Raw genomic sequence first — 17,463 nt, forward strand, 5'->3', positions numbered from 1 at the left:
CTGTCAGTAGCAGTAGCCTCACCCAGACCGTGCTAGATGTGAATACTCCTCTCTCATTAAAACAGGAAAATTATATCATATCACTATGGGAATAGTTTGGAATCACTGGCTCTATTTTCAGAAATCAAGATCACGATGCAGGTGCACGCATGGTCGGCTCCAAGGCTCTTATTGTTTGAGTATAAACTAACAAGGTTAAAATAATTTGATATGCCGCAAACACTGGCTTTTGGTAGAGTGCACTCAACTCCTCTGGCAGATTTAGTGAATTTAGAGATCCCAGGATACTGGTGGAAAATGTACACATGAAATTTTTAAATATTATTATTATTCCTGCAATTTTCGCCAAAAAGAAAGAGCCTTTTAACTCTTGCAGTCTTGTTCACACCATCTGAAACGCCACAAAAAAGCTTGCTGATTTTTTAAAAATCAGCTGGCCTCTTTTGGCCTTTGCCATCTTCATTAGGTTTGTTAGTAGACAAATAGCTTCACTACACCAGCAAATGAACACAATGAGGGCACTTGCAGATAAAGCCTACCTCAATCCTTCCCGTGTCTGGCTGGAAGCCTCTGGATGGGTCCTCGGTTGTCACTCTACACTGGATTGCGCAGCCATTCACCCTGATCTTGTCTTGTTTGAGGCCGAGTTCTGGCAGACTGCGGCCCTCGCACACATGGAGCTGAGCATGCACCAGGTCCACGCTGTTGCAGAGAGAGAGGCAGGCGATGAGGTGAATTATGGACAACCTGAGTATGGTTTGAATAGCCATTAATTTCCCTTGATGTCACTGTGGAGAACATTTTTTCCACACTTACAAGGCTTATGGGAGCAGAAAGACCACTTTCGCCTTAATGTAAGATTTTTTTTTTTTTTTAAGCTATTCTTGGCATAAAATCGGGCCAGAGAGGGTCTGGAGATAAAATGGGTTTAATTTCTCACTTGAGGAAATGAATCTGCAGTGTTTGACAAGAAAACAATGCATTTGATATCCTACTACTAATTTAATGCTGCTGAAACAATAACTCCTGGACAGTAAATCCAATTTAACATAGTCTGACCAAGTGATAAATGGGCAACATAACTTGTGTTCATTAGAGATTATTAGGCATACTAAGGTGCTACAAAGATGAATAGATCACTACTATTTTGCTTTATTAAAATTTGAATGTGTCACTCTCACAGATTTAGATGCTCACAGCATGTGTTTCATTAAGCTCTGTGTATTATTATGTTACATTTCAAACAACATCAGAAAAGTAAAGTATACAAATTGTTTTACATATGCAAAACACTTTATTCACAACTCTAGAAATGCATCATCACTCAGGGGCAAGTGCCTGCACACAAACAGCAGTACATTATGTAAATCTGTATTCAGTAATTATTCAATATAAGAAGGAATTTAAATGCAAGAGGGACAGAGTTTCTCCCATTTCCATGAGCTGTAACCCTTAACATCAATTTTGGCTCATCTGAATGCATTTATTTAAATGTAAAGCTCAAATGAGACGTTCTAGGTTAAGCTTCATGACCTTGTGCAATCAAACAAACAACCGAAATGTATAAAAATACTTCTTCCTGTTTATTTTAATGGGGGCACATTTTAAACGCAGCTGTGGACAGACACAGTGTGTGGGTGGGGGGAGATGTAATTCCTCACATAATGTCCAGGCAGCCCACCCGCTGCCCAAGACAAACAACTACGCAACCTCTCCACCTTGAAGGATGAATGAGAAACATCTTGGCACACAAGCTTAGATCATGGTCACTGTTTTAGCTTTCATCTCCTTTATGTCTCATTTCTGTTGCATCCACATCCTGGCTAAACAGAAGGACGATTATGCATCAGCCTGGTGTGAAATGTGTTGGTGGAAGACCAACTCTCTCTTGATAACTTGGACAGGCGCCAACATCATGTCTTTGTTCCACTTTCATGAATAAGTTGGAACTTTGAAGTTAGACAGCTCCACTCAAATCTTCCAATAACAAAAGAACAAGATGAAATGAGACACACTGGGATATGCCCCCAACAGCAGTTATGGAAATTTCTCGGTTTCCCTGTATTTTATTTTATTTTTAATTAGGATACAGATTCGAAACCAGACAGAATAGTAACCAGTTTTTGTTGGTTGTATGTATCCACACTGATAGCATCTGAGTGCTATAGACCTTTACCAGACAGTACACAGGAACAGGGATTTTTATTTTCTCTCTTATGTTGTGTACAATTTTATTGAGGCAAATAATTGAGATAAAACTATAATTCATAATGGTGAAGACAAATTTAAATACTGTCAAAATAATTTTGTTTATAAACACCTTCTGCCAGCAGTTCAACTTCCTCACTTAATATAAACACACTGACATCTGCAGAACATTCAGATATTCATTAAAAGTAATGCAGAAGAAAAAGAAAGGGGGGGAAAAAAAAAACCAAAAAAAAAAACCCAGCAAAAATAAACCCAAAAGGCCAAGTATTGAAATTCCAATATACGGCTTATGAGATGGAAAATGGAAACTGTGTTCCTACTGAACTTCTTTAGTGTTATGCAAATAAATATTTCAATGACAAATGAGATGACAAAACATTTTCTCAGTTGAGAGTCAAACGCTTGGCTTTTTTATTGCACAAATCAAGTCTGACCTAGATTTCCTTCTGTACATAACTTATCTGGAAAACATAAGGCTATTCTGATTGAATGAAGCGCCTTGAAGGTTTATGAAATTCATTGTATACTAATTTGACTCCGACAAATTAAAGCGCCTGCAGCAACATCTGTCCCTCAGTGCAGTCATTTACAGAATAAAAGTCATTTGGATCATTAGCAAGTTACACAATGTGGCCCAACTATGCAGGAAGGGGATGAAGGCGATTTGCCTTCGGTGAAGTAAATGCCGCGCTACAGCCTAAGAGCCGCTGCTCGGCTACAATAAAAATGTAAGGACAGTAAATGCTACATGTTGTAACTGCTGGCAAAGTAGAGAACAGAGGATTAACCAGAGTTATTAGGACTGACCTGAAACATCTGTACGAAAACAAAGTTGGATACTATAAGCAGGGATGAGAGTTCAGGTCAGGAATAATGCAGCTAGCTGTATAATATGTCCCGAATGCTCTGACTCAAATACAGGGTGGGCCATTTATATGGATACACCGTAATAACATGGGAATGGTGAATGGTTGGTGATATTAAAGTCCTGTTTGTGGCACATTAGTATATGTGAGGGGGCAAACTCCTCAAGATGGGTGGTGACCATGGTGGCCATTTAGAAGTCGGCCATCTTGGATACAACTTTTGTTTTTTCAATAGGAAGAGGGCCATGTGACACAGACTTGTTGGTAATGACACAAGAAAAACAATGGTGTGCTTGGTTTTAACGTAACTTTATTCTTTCATGAGTTATTTACAAGTTTCTCTTTGTTCACAGCCATTGACATGTCGAAGAGGTTAACACGTGAGGAGCGGATTGAAATTGTGTTGATATCTGGTGAACGCAGTAACCGGGTCATTGCAGCAGATGTCAATGCAAGACACCCTACTCCCATGCTACAGTTAGCAAACTGCTTGCTAAGTTTCGTGAAACTGGTTCAGTGTTGGATTTGCCAAAATGTGGGCGCAAGAAAACTGTCACTAATGAAGAAACATCAGTGGCGGATATTAGCTACTCACAAATAGCACCCTTACAAACTCCAGCTACTGCAGCATCTCAACGAGGATGACCAGATCGGCGCACAGAATTTGCAGAATGGGCAAAACAAAAATTGGAACAGGACCCTCAGTTCACGCAGAAGATTTTGTTCAGTGATGAGGCAAACTTTTATGTGAATGGTGAAGTTAACAAACAAAACCACCGCTATTGGTCTGACACTAACCCACACTGGATGGATTCCTCCAAGACTGTTGGAACAACACAGTGATGTTTGGTGTGGTATATGGGGTACAACGATAGTGGGTCCATTCTTCATCAATGGAAACCTCAAGGCCACTGGATATTTGAAATTGCTACATGATGATGCGTTTCCCTCTTTATGCACTGAAGCTGGCACGTTCCCTGAGTTTCTCCAGCAAGATGGTGCACCACCACATTATGGGTGCCAGGTCCGAGCATTCCTAGATGAACAGTTTCCTGGAAAGGGGATTGGTCGTCGTGGGCCAGTTGAATGGCCCCCAAGGTCTCCCGATCTGACCCCCTTAGACTTTTATCTAGGGCTGCTCAATTAATCGAATTTTAATCTCGATTACGATCTGGGCTTTCAACGATCATTAAAAATGACTGAGCCGATTATTAGCACCTCCCTCGTGCTTTACTCTCGCGAGGTGGCAAATCGAGCGCACCTCTCTGCGTTTCGAACACGCGTCACATCAATTAAGAGTACCCGAGGAAAGCTAAGCAGACGTTATTTGGAGAGGAGAGGATAATGGCTGCTAAAGAAAGAATGCCGTTGGTTGAAAAGCGAGGCAAAACTACTTCAGTGGTGTGGAAACATTATGGGTTCGCGGAGTCAGACGTGGATCAAGTAGACAGTGTGGAAACTTTGCTACGGTGTCGTAGCTGCACCACAGAGCAACACTACAGTGTTGGGGAGTAACGGAACACATGTACCGCCGTTACGCATTTAAAATACAAAATATGAGTAACTGTATTCCGTTACAGTTACCGTTTAAAAAGGTGGTATTTAGAATACAGTTACTTTGTTGAAATAAATGGATTACACGGCAGTATTTTCCTGTTTCATATTGTGGCGGGTCAGGACTGTTTGGGTTTGTTTGACAGCTATGTTCTGTTGCTCCAGGCGGCAGCGTTACGGTTGCCATGGTAACAGGGTGACGCTCTGTGTGTTTCCTGGGTGAGAGAGCGCCTTTTTGTTGTTGTTGTGCTAATCTAATAGGCAGAATACTACAGGCATAGTCCTAAAGAATGTAGCCTCATGGGCAGTGTAGTCCGTGCTGCAGCGAGAATGGACTGCCATACCTGTTATGTGTCTGTAAGCGCGAGGAGGGAGAAAAAGGAGAGTGGAAAAGTAGGAGTTATCATCGAACAGAAACGGGAGCTGGAAGCATGTAAATATAATAATAACCACTGCAGCCAAGAAGAGTGCCTGATGAGCCTAGTTGTAAGCACGCTATTAAGACTCGACTGTACGTTGTGTTCGTGTTTTCCTCCGAAACAATAAGTTCCGTTGGAGCAGCCTTTCAACGCCTCTGTCTAAAACTTGACCCAGACAACAAAGTAAAGCTATTTTTCGGCTACGAGCCGACACGGAACCCGACGTATTAGCCATTCATTGTTATTGTTAAATAAATATCGTCAAATAATCGAGATCTCAATTTCAGTGAAAATAATCGTGATTATCATTTTTGCCATAATCGAGCAGCCCTACATTTATCTTTGGGGTCATCTGAAGGCAATTGTCTATGGTGTGAAGATACGAGATGTGCAGCACCTGAAACTACGGATACTGGATGCCTGTGCTGGCATTTCTCCTGCGGTGTTGCTATCAGTGTGTGAAGAGTGGGAGAAGAGGGTTGCATTGACAATCCAACACAATGGGCAGCACATTGAACACATTTTATAAGTGGTCAGAAACTTGTAAATAACTCATGAAAGAATAAAGTTACGTTGAAACCAAGCACACCATTGTTTTTCTTGTGACATTACCAATATGTTTGATGTGTCACATGGCCCTCTTCCTATTGAAAAAACAAAAGTTGTATCCAAGATGGCCGACTTCTAAATGGCCACCATGGTCACCACCCATCTTGAGGAGTTTGCCCCCTCACATATACTAATGTGCCACAAACAGGACTTTAATATCACCAACCATTCCCATTTTATTATGGTGTATCCATATAAATGGCTCACCCTGTAGATTACAGATCCACATTTCCACACTTTCAAATAATCTCAAGGTCTGAGAATGACCTGTGGTAATAAGACTAAAGCAGGGAGTGAAAGATCAAGAAATATCCAAACGGAAATACTGTTTGTCTAAACGTCACCATTTGATGTTTTGTGTCCTTCAGGATTCTCTCTTGTTTAGGAATCTCATAACCATCTTTACCATAATATACATGCTACATATATAATACAGGACTCATTTGCAAGCCTAGGACATAAAATCAGGTTGAATATATACTTTGTAACTGGAAAAAAATTATATGGGTTATGGGTATGCATAATTAATAAATGGATTATAATATTCTTCAATCTCACCGTTTGTGTTTTATGGTTCAATGCGAGAAATGCGCCAGATCTGGAAGTTCTCTGTACAGTAATGTTCTGTTCCTATATACACTACTAAAAGTATGTGGAGCCCAGAAATTGCTGCATCAACAAAATTAGAAAGTTTAAAAATTGACCCGCTACTTAAGCAGCCTGGTTACACACTCTGCAGCCCATCGCAGCTCTCTGCTTCTTCACCTGATACTTTAGCGCAGCCTCAGATTACACCAACACACTTCATGGCTAAAGTAAGGTAACAGCCACTAAAAGCATTTACTTTTCTGACACTGCAGCTACTTCTCTCCCTCTCTCTCACATACACACTTGAATTAAGTTACTCACTAGTACAGTTGAGGTATTTGAGCGAAGCCCAGGAGATGCTGCTGTTTGTCCACTGAGCATGACTTCACTACGGTGCTACCCTCCTTTTTTTTTTTTTTTAACTAATTGACAATAAATGTATCATGTAAAATAAATTATTAAAGTTCTACAAATTTATCTGTTAAACTAAAGTCTGATACTTTGACAGCGCAAAATTCAGACCGTTTCTCTTTAACGTGACGTGTATATTATGCGTTGCACTAATGCAGCTGTGCCAAGGATAGCTGCTTCTGCCTTTTCACACATCTACTCATTTTTACTACATCCAGCTTAGTAAGACTGCAAACTTTGCCAAAAAGTGGCCAGATCCATTTACCCATGGCCAACAAGTTTATAAAAGTCTGCTCATTTAAAAAAAAGAAGAAAAAAAAAAGAAAAAAGAAAAGGAAAGAAAAAAAACACAAGTGGTTGACCTCTATGCCCTCTTTTCTGCATATTGTGTGTGCACTCTCTCATGCAAGTACCCTTCATGCACCGAGCACAGCAGGCAGGCTACAAATAGCAGTTTAATTATATTTCGCCTAGAGCCCACCAAACTAGGTACTCCTGAGTTGCAGCACTACCCTGCGGTTTGTTCTTTGTCAATTAGATGGTGGAAATTTGATTAAATTATTTTGTTTCAAGTATGACGCACGTAAGCACAACATAAACTGAAAATGATGACAAGGTTCAGACTCGGGAACCCACCACAGTTCAACTTTAGACTGCATTCAGAAATTATTCACCACCTGCCTTAAGGCACTTGTCAATTGTTTTTTAGGTTTAGTAGAGCATATTCCCCAGTTTAGCAAATAATTACAACAAATACAATGCAATACAAAGCTGCCTGCTCTTTTCTTTTATACACTAAGCCAACGAGAGGGAACGAACTCTACCTTGAGCAAACTTTGCAGCTGTAGAAATGCAAGTCCTTTCCAACTTTATTAACATAAAATATGTCTGTGTACTTGCTACATTTTTGCATCTAAAAATACATATATAATGAATATTTTTACAGATTTTTACCAAATCGTTATTTGTACTCAACTCTTTCAATATTTCTAGAGTACTGCTTATTCTGACTTTAAGGCCATACCTTCAATACATCCAAACCAATATTTTTTTGTCCTGAAAATGCCGAGAATATATAAATCCTTCAACATGCCCAGTCCAATATTGGATATCTGCTCTGCTGTTTCAGCTGACAAGTTTATTTATCATCCCTGCCAGAATTGCTTTTTGTTTTTTTAAATGCTGTCAGAACCCAAATGCCAAATACATTACTTGGCCTTTACTTATACGATCTGTGCAACAACCTCACTTAAGGCTACTTAAGTTGCCTGTAAATACTTACACTAACTCTCAAACACCAGTCTACTAGAGATATAAATAAGACATACACTTTATCAACTATGGAACTACATAAAAGTCCAATCACTGAGCATTTAAAGCATTAGCTGGATTCATTAATGACTGCTATTATCACACAGTGCAAGTCAGATTTCAGTATAACAAACATTTTTGGGGACCAGCAGCATAAACCGTGTTTCACCAGGACAAAGCAGACAGCCAAGAGATATCTGAAGTATGCAGGTCGGTCTTCATACCGTGTTATATTTCAGCTTTGATGGCTAAACGCACATTTTCTTGTGGAATCTAAGCATTGACTTTTAAAATGTCACTGGCCTTATGTTTGGAAGGAGAAGTCCTGATAGCCAAATCCGCATTCTACACTCCGGCGCTAAAGCTCTACATTAAAGACACCAAGACAAATCGGCTCTTGCAGTCTTCGCAAAAAGTCTAAACTCCAATTGAACTTACCAGGTCTCCCTCCGAGAAACTTCAAAGATGAGGTAAACCCTTTCATCTAAAGTCGAGGTCAAGACCGTGCACATATTGTTTATCCACCAATGCAAATGTTTTATCCAAGCTAGCTCACGTCTTATCAGTCCAACACACTCAACCTGACAGAGGATTTAGCTGCAGCCTAACAAGACATCACCGTTAACCGAGTCGACTTTAACATCTTTTTATCTAAACGTCATGTTTGATGGAGTAAAATATTCCCATCAAAGACAATGGAGCCAGTTCCTTTCCCCAAGATATCCTGCACTAGAAATGCTGGATCAGTGCGCTATGTAAATCTTATAAAGGGTTCAACAAACTTTTAGATTATTTACTAACAAATCCTGATTATTTAGTTTAACCTGTTTTCATGACCCATGGCTAAATTAATTTGCCTGGTACTTTGGATCTAGAGCCTTTAACAAGCCATAGCTATAGGCTAATATATACCTGATATACTGTGAGTGTTTAACATTGTATAAAAACAAATTAAAAATGGTTTCCAAAGTGGCCGTTTTTTTGGGTTTTTTTAAACTGCTAATATTTAACAGGATCGTTTTAGAATAAGGATTCAACTTTGTCATTACACATGTATAAATACAGGGTAACGAAACAAAGTAGCTCCAGCAATTTTGTACAGTCATAAATCATCAAGGAGATTATTTACAATATTTATTATAAGGCTATTATAACTCTGCAAAAGTACACGTAACAGCGTTAAAAACGTGATTACAAATATAAATATTGATACAATTGTGATTAAAACTACAGTGGGAATAAATATTGATAAAAATTAAATATAGTTAATAGATAGAAGCTGATAGAAGCATGTACATATAAGTTCAATTAACGTGTGGATAAATGAAGTGATGTGGAGGCAGGGATTTGTCATTTAGAGTGTTTTTGTTAGATACACTGGGCAACCAATCATTGACTGGTCTGACCCAGGGTCTGATATCCCATCAGCCAATAAGGTCAAGTGTCCCTCCCCCAACCAGTGCGTGCTGCTCTGGCACCTGTATGTGCCTTCATGTACTAGTCAGACACGTCAGGGACACAGATGGAGTGAGATCAATTGCTCGTTTGGTGAAGAAGCTAACGGGATAGTAGCAGCCTTTTCAGTGGAAGTGCTCTGAGTGATAGTGAACTCTGAAGCCTGTGAGCCCACGTGAGCACTGGGAAGCCTGTGTAGCGTGTTGCTTGGCATGGTCAGGTCTTTTTTTTTTTTTTAGGGATTGGTTTTAAGAACCTAAGAAGAATCAAGGATCCCCTTTCCAGTACTGGATGGCGAGCCCCAGCCCAAAGAGCCGGATGAACTGGTAGATTGTAACCAGTCGGGTTACAAACACACAGAACTATTGGACATTGACAGACTCGGGGTCCATTTTTGTGGGTCTTTTTTTTTTTAGACTTCTTAAAATTTTATATTGTTAATAAATGCTATCTCATTTTCCATACCTATTGTGTACAAGTCCTCTGTTGTCAGACACCGTTGGCTACTACGAATCTAAAACCCATCTGATCCCATATTTTCCTTCTGGCCTCGTACTGTGGTTAAAGGTAGTTATACAGAGATAAACGGCAGCAATCTTTTCACAGTAAGAAAGGAAATGAGTCCTGTCTACTATCTTCAATTTCAAGTTTAAGGTGGTAGAAACGGGAAGAGAGAGACTGTAACGAAGGACCAGTTTTTATGCATGCACCCCTTTGTGCCAAAGAAGGCACAAAGTAGCACTAACGGGTCTTACATGCCACTACTAGTGTTACACCACAACTACATACATCTGGCTGCTTTGCCATTTGGTTTGTTACATTTGTTCCTGTGAAACTCCTAAAACTGATGGTTTTATGATTAATATATTTGCCCAACACAGAAGTGGAATAGGTGAACAGAGACATGAGACACGGGAACAAACTTTTCCAAAAATAAAGAACCCCCCCCCCCCAAAAAAAACAAAAAAATCCTTTAAATCAAAAATCATCCTAAAATTACTGCAGGTCATCTCCAGAGTCAAGAGTACAATGAAGGTTTCATTAAAATGTAATTCTATTAAAATGAATCATTATGTCTGCTCTGAGTTATGCTCGGTTACAGTGCCAAGGTGCAGCGAGATCATAGAGGATGTATAATGTACTGACCTGTGACAGACAAACCCACTTTTTTCCCCATTAAATTCTTAAATATGTTCATAATAATCTATATGGACATTGCCAGCATATGATTATGTTTCTGCCTTTCCCCTTTGTTATTATGGACACACTCATATTACTTTACCAAACATTCTTACATCATCACATTGCACGTGGAAAGTACATTAGCCTCATTCTTGAACCTGAGAGCACGGCATCGAGCAGCAAGCGCGGAAAACTTTGTCTCAATCTGTCACCTGTGCACACGCGCACACACACAGGCCATGAAGGCTGAGTACTAATTGCATATCATTTTCAGTCGCTTCACTCAGAGCTCGTTAGCAGAGGAGAAAGGGGTGGCTGTGCGCCCGGAAATAAAAGTGGAAGATAGAAAGAATATAGTATAGCGAGAGGAGGAAGCAGTTTGTTGTGGCCATAAGAGACGAGAAAACGGGGAAGGAGCAATACAAGGAAATAAAAGACAAAGAAAATGCGCAACTTCACTCTGAAGAACCATACGGATGGAGGAAATTAAAAACAAGACAAGATGACAGCTATACTTCTAATGTTCGAGGCAGGAGGGTGAGAAATGAAGCGAGTGGAAGGAGAAAGAGTGGGAGTATGGTAAAGGATAAAAAGCTGGATACTAAGACTGAAAGAACGAGTGGGAAAAGTGGGAGTGTGGAAAAGATTGGATTTGGCCTTGCTCAAAAGAACAGAAGGAATGAAGGCAAAGAGGAGGTGGAAGGACGTGAAGGTGGAAGAGGGAGTACGGGGGGGCAGTTGGGACTGGAGAGGGAAGGAAGGATAGAGGGATAAGATGGATAAATTGGAGTGTGGAACGAGTGGGATAAGAAGGAGGATGTCCATGTCGAATTGAGAAGGGAGCGAGGGAGTGAGTAAAATGGAATGACTCAGGGTGAGGGCTAGATAATGGTAAAACAGGGAAGGAGATAAGACAGGGAGGAAAAGAGGAGGTGGCAGTGCATAAGGCGGGAAAGCTTTAATAAAGAATTTGTTGCAAAATGAAAGTATGGCAGAAAAATAAAAAACGAGCTTAAATTATTTGACTTTCAGGTAAATATACATTAGTTTTCCAGCTGAGTGTAAGAGGAAAGGATTTATATCACCGTAATGTCTGTTTGCTCAGCAGCCCTTACATCCAACGTACATACCTAGCAACATGGAGAAACGGCTAGTCTGGTCATATGAAACATACACTAACTAAACAAACAACATAGCATTTAAATTAGCTTTGAGGAGCTCTTTGGCAGATTTGGGATCAACCAAGCTAGCTGTTTCTTTATGCTCATCTCTGAGCTACAGTTACACACTTAACAGATAAATGGCAGCAATCTTTTCACAGTAAGAAAGGAAATGAGTCCTATATCTACCATCTTCAATTTCAAGTTTAAGGTGGTAGAAAGAGGAAGAAAAAGACTAACGAAGTACCAGTTTTTATGCATGCACTCATTCATCCTTAACTCTCTTCAGCTTATCCAATTCAGGGTTGCAGGAGCACTTAGAGCCTATCCCAGCTGCCACAGGGCGAGGTGGGGTACACACCTTGGACAGGTCGCCAGTCTGTCACAGGGCTATACAGACAACCATTCATACTCACATTTACGCTTGGTGCCAATTTAAAAATCACCAATTGACTTAACCCCACTAAATCTGTGTCTTTGACCTGTTGGAGGAAGCCGGAGTACCCGGAGAGAATCCACAGAACGATGGTGGATTTGACCACATTGTCTTCTTGCTGTGTTTTAGCAGTGCCAACCACTGCGTCACTATCCTGCCATTTTTATAGAACATATTTTCTTCTGTCCTGTTCTTTTACCCTCTTGTCTTTTGCCCCTTCCCTTTCCACATGTGGCCACATGCAAAACATTTGCCCCTTTTGAAGCAAACCTTTGTATTTATAACATCATTGCCAAACTGAGCTTTTGTCCACACCATTTCAGGGTGTACTCACATGTTTCCTAGGCATATCTGTTCATGTTCACACAAACCACGTCTCCGGTAAATACATTTTTCAAGATGGCTTCAGGGCAAGCGGTTAAAAAAAACAAAACAAAAAAAAACCGCAAATCAAGAAATATATTTCTCATTTCAGTAAAACTAATACAGACTCTTGACTACTAAATGTGCATACACGGTCAACACACACACCTCAACTCATGTCTAAATGACTGGGGAAAAAATAGCTAAAATTCTTCCAAGTGGGGCCTGCAGGAATAGAAATGTTGAAAAACAGTATAACAGATAAAGTGTTAGCAATGGATGGCAGGGGAATAGACCGAGGGATAAACACAAACAAAGGCAACAAGAGAAATCAGGAGGGGAAAAGACGAATAGGACGTGAAAGAAAAGGAGATCCACAGAGAGAAAGATGAGGACAAAGAGAGAAAAGTATGAAGGACAGATGGAAGGGACAATAAAGATGAGGTAAATGGAGCGAGAGAGAATATCAAAGAAAAGCAAACAAAGATGAAGCAAGAGACAGAAAAGGAGGGAAATGAAGCCACCAAGCCTCCCATCTTGGTTTGTATGAATTTCATTAGACATTTTTAGACGGCAAACAAGAAAAGAACATGGAGCTCGGGTACAGGAGGTGAGAAATGGACAGACAGGAGGAATGAGGAGATGAGAAATTTGAATCCTGTGGTGGGAGGATGCTGTTTTGGCATTAATTTGACTGGCAGATTTTTGAAAAAAAAAAAAAAAAAAAAAAAAGACCAGTTCAAATGCAATCAACATGGCTGGACACGGAAGAGGGAGGAAATATTGCACAATAATGCAGGAAGAGGAAAAATGAGGAGGAGAGAGACTGAAAAGAGAATTTAAAATCAATCACATTGTGTAAAGATGTAGTTTGTGGAGCAGGATAAGGAAAGGAGTCAAAATATGGACAAACATGCTGCTATAGCATACATCCGCACATAAAATACACCCAGACTGATTCGATACACCACCACCACCCCCTCCCGCTTATTTCTCAAGCCTCACTATGAGCCTATTAATTAATTCCTGCTTTCCTTGTTATGAAGCAGATGGAAGTGTGAGGAGAGGAATGCAAACTAACTAGTGTCCAGAAGGCAGCGAGGAGCAAGAGGAGAAAAGCCAAAAGGAGAGAGAGGAGGAGGGAGGGAGAAACAGAAGGGACAAAGGGAGAAACCGCAAACACAGAACAGGCACAGGGAGAAACAAATACGCAAAAATGCCAACAAAACATTTTTTAAAAAAAAGCATTTTTCGGACACAGTCTACAATACGGTCTGGCAAAACTATCTACCTATGAATGGAAGAAGCTAGTGTCAATCACCAGAGCAACACAATAGCATCATCACAGGTGTAACAATAAGACATCGACTACTTTCACCAAGACTCATCAGTCATGCAAACAGATGGTTACTGTCCATCCTGTGCAGGTAGAACAAAACAAACATGTATCATAATGCAAATAGGAAACTGGCAATGTTAGATATACTGTGAGTGTAATGATTACTGTCAGTCTCGATAATGGAGTGTCAAGTTTGTCACGAGTATTTCCACACAGACTATATTTGAACAGGCTCCCCAAGTATAAATCACAAACACTGTTAGCAATTTGTTTTTGTTTTTATTTCCCCCATTCCTCTGAGAAAACAATGTCACCCACATCTGATTTATTAGTCGACAACCCCGACAGTCACACAGTTGGACACACAGCGTAATGTCGTGGCTGGTTATAGGCAAGATTTACATTTTCACTTTTAGTCATCAAGTTGTGTTGGTTTTTTTAATAAAGTCCATATGATTATTGTACCAGGCAAGCCACAGGACATTTATTTATATATTTATTTTTAACTACACAAAGCAAGAAGTAATTCAGTCAAAGAGTTAGTTATGTAAAGGGCTATGAAAAAGAAAAATGGATCATTTTTAAGGAAAGGAAAAGCAAGCAATAAAAGTGGATTAAAATAGCTTAAAACAGCACCTGGCAGTGTTTTTGAAAAGAGCTAACAATTTATGAAATGAATCATTGTTAATGTATCTGCAGTTGAGAAATGGTGAACAGTTAGGTGAACCCTCAACTACAGTCAGCCTGCACAGCTTATATTGCTGAATTGTATGCATGAAATGTTATGCAGGCCCAAGCAGATGTTTTGCCTTGAAGGCAAACAGACACATAGACATTGCTTAGTTTCCCTTTTAACTACAAGAAATCCAACATCTCTAACAAACACGGCTGGGATGACAGCTTTGTCCTTACAACATGCTTTATTAACTTCACATGAACTCAACATGACCACTAAATATTTTCTGTAAAATGATCTTACTGCTTGACCCATGAGCTATCCAACAACTTTGATCTGAAATCACCGATCATTAAAACTCTGAGACAGCATGGAGCAGCAGACTCATGGACTCATGCAAGTCCTCATTTACACTTGACTTGTATCTCAACTTTATATTTGCACTTTGCTATACTTCAAGGCTTTCATGGGATCTAACAGGAGTAAGAGCTCTCAGCATAAGATCTAGACTCATGTGTAAAATTGATGTGCTTGGAGACACTGTGGAGGTGATTAGACTTGGATATTGACCTGATGTCTGTGTCCACAGCTTAATATTAACTCAACTCTGTGCTGGTTTGAAATGAAGCCTACCCGCAGACTTAAATTTTATTTTAAGCTCTCAATTTGCAAATCTGCATCCTAAAATAACCCTTAAACATTAAATGAGGTGATATTAAGTAAATATCACCATCACCAAGGTCTACAATGAGTGCACTAGCTGCAATGAATTCATCAAGTAGGCTTCCGCCGGCTGCAAAATTTCCTTTGAACTGGGCCCAAAACTGAGCCTGAAGGTAAAACAGCAAAAAAAAAAAAAAATCTAAAGTCCCACAAGCCCCCATGAACCCTGAAAAATCCCTCATACACCTATGCAACACTCGAACATGTTTATCCTGCGTGCTTCACTCTTATCTGTGTATTCCAGGTACCCCGTGTCAAAGCAAAAGGCAATCATGCAACATGTGTTTTGAAACCTATTTTTCCAAGTACAATTAGTCATTTGCAATATGAAATGGATGAAACCTGACTTTCAAGCACTTTTGGCGGTTTTAATTAATGGAATTTAGAAACTTATTTCGATATTGGATCACCTATAATCAGCTTCTTCTAGATAGATGAAAATTATACAATTAACATCTTTTGAGTTGCTCAGCAACCTAATTGTATCCTGCAATCGTTTGGAAATAAACTGCATCTACCCTGCAGAATTATGGTGAAAATAATTATATATCTACCTGCCTAGGAAGAAAGAAAAACTTAAACTTAAATTTAATTTCTCTTAAAGTCTCCAAGGATGTACATGGAAAACAACAACCACACCAGCAGACACACAAAAACCACCACAAAAATGCAGAAGTCCATACAGGGCTGATAAAAGGCAATCCAAGTTCTCTCACTCGGAAAATTGCACAGTGGAAGTCACAAATAGAGACAGGGAGGAAAGACGCAGATAAATAACCCACCTCCCTCAAACACCCACGCAATCACAGCCACAGCTATGCAAGTCAACATACTAAATACACATGTAGTTAAAAATCCATCATGTGTGTCACACTCAAAGATATCCAAGAGGAAGCGAGCAAACGGCGCATGCAAACAGAGTTATGAAACCCTACAAACAGACAAAGAGATAGATATACACCGAGACACGGGGCCATGAGTCAGACCAGCCAGATAACGTGATAAGTATAAAATATGAGCTTTGGCAGAATAAAATGGAGGCAACAACAATAAGGAGAGAGTACAAAGGCTAGAAAAACGATATGCAATAAATACAGCGTGAAAGAGAAGAATGAGGAGAGCGGGGCAGAGAAAGAACAAAATGAATTATGTGCAGATGAGTTAATGGTGAGCAGCACATTCAGAGGAAGGAAACGGAGGCAATAGGGTCACAATAAAGGATGAGGAAAGAAAAAGATGGTGACTAGAAGGAGAATTTTAGAAAGCACAAGAAACAAAGGTCGGTTTAACTAAAAACTAAGAAAAGTCAAGCTCAACCCAGAGTTTACTCATAAAGACGTGAGACTTTATTATTGAGCTGCAGATTAATGTGCATTTGATTATCTACTGAGCATTTATTGAAGCAGGCCACTGTATACAGCAGTTACTCAAAATAAGCTACACTGTCCACATTCATCATAACAAAGGAGCACGTCAGCGCAACATTTTCCTCACTGATGTGATTTTACTTGTTGACAAATTGATGTCTACAGCAAACAATGGTGTCACAGGTAAAGCTGGTCAGATGGATCTGTCAATGGCGTCCTTTGGTCCATCTTTAGAATAAAGGAGCATCACTGGTCTTATCCTTTTAATATACAGCTCGTATTATTACCGTCAGTGCCACAGCTAATTATTTTAGTTCTGCAGAAAAAAAGAAAAAGGCACACATGGTTCTCAGACACATACATCGATGCATTCGGGGACCTGTGACATTTGTGAAATTCGGTAACCAAACTGGTGGAATTTTCTTAAGACAAATCAAGGATGAAACCCAGTCGCACAAAGTCTCAGGGGATTCCTCTATATACCGAAGGTAAAAGGGAAATATTTCTAATTAAACCCACTGCTCAGAGCACACTCAATTTCCTTTTAATGTATGGATATTTATGTTTCTTGTGTTCGCGTGTAAGAAATATCTTTCTTGACACAAGCAGATAGAAGCATTTGAGACAATTTATGTGGAAGCTGATTAAATATATGATCTCCTCAATAGGGCTCCAGCGTCATGCACCAATAGCTAGGCCTGCTGTATGCCAGACAGCACAGCGAGGCAGCAAAGCTTCCTTTACGTGTAGCTGGAAGGGATTTCATCTGTCATTTCAGCCCATTATATTCCAC

At 39.8% G+C, this 17,463-nt stretch overlaps 1 protein-coding gene across 1 annotated transcript in view; it reads right to left on the reverse strand.

Annotated features, from left to right (window-relative positions):
- The window catches only part of pcxb (pyruvate carboxylase b), a 293,413-nt gene that overhangs the window by 196,298 nt on the left and 79,652 nt on the right, over positions 1–17,463 (reverse strand). Inside the window, exon 11 of the mRNA XM_063470144.1 lies at positions 540–702. Within this exon, the coding sequence (XP_063326214.1) occupies positions 540–702 (163 nt within the window). The remainder of the gene's footprint in view (positions 1–539; positions 703–17,463) is intronic.

The sequence above is a fragment of the Pelmatolapia mariae genome, linkage group LG3_W (assembly GCF_036321145.2).
Source record: "Pelmatolapia mariae isolate MD_Pm_ZW linkage group LG3_W, Pm_UMD_F_2, whole genome shotgun sequence".
Lineage (NCBI taxonomy): Eukaryota > Metazoa > Chordata > Actinopteri > Cichliformes > Cichlidae > Pelmatolapia > Pelmatolapia mariae.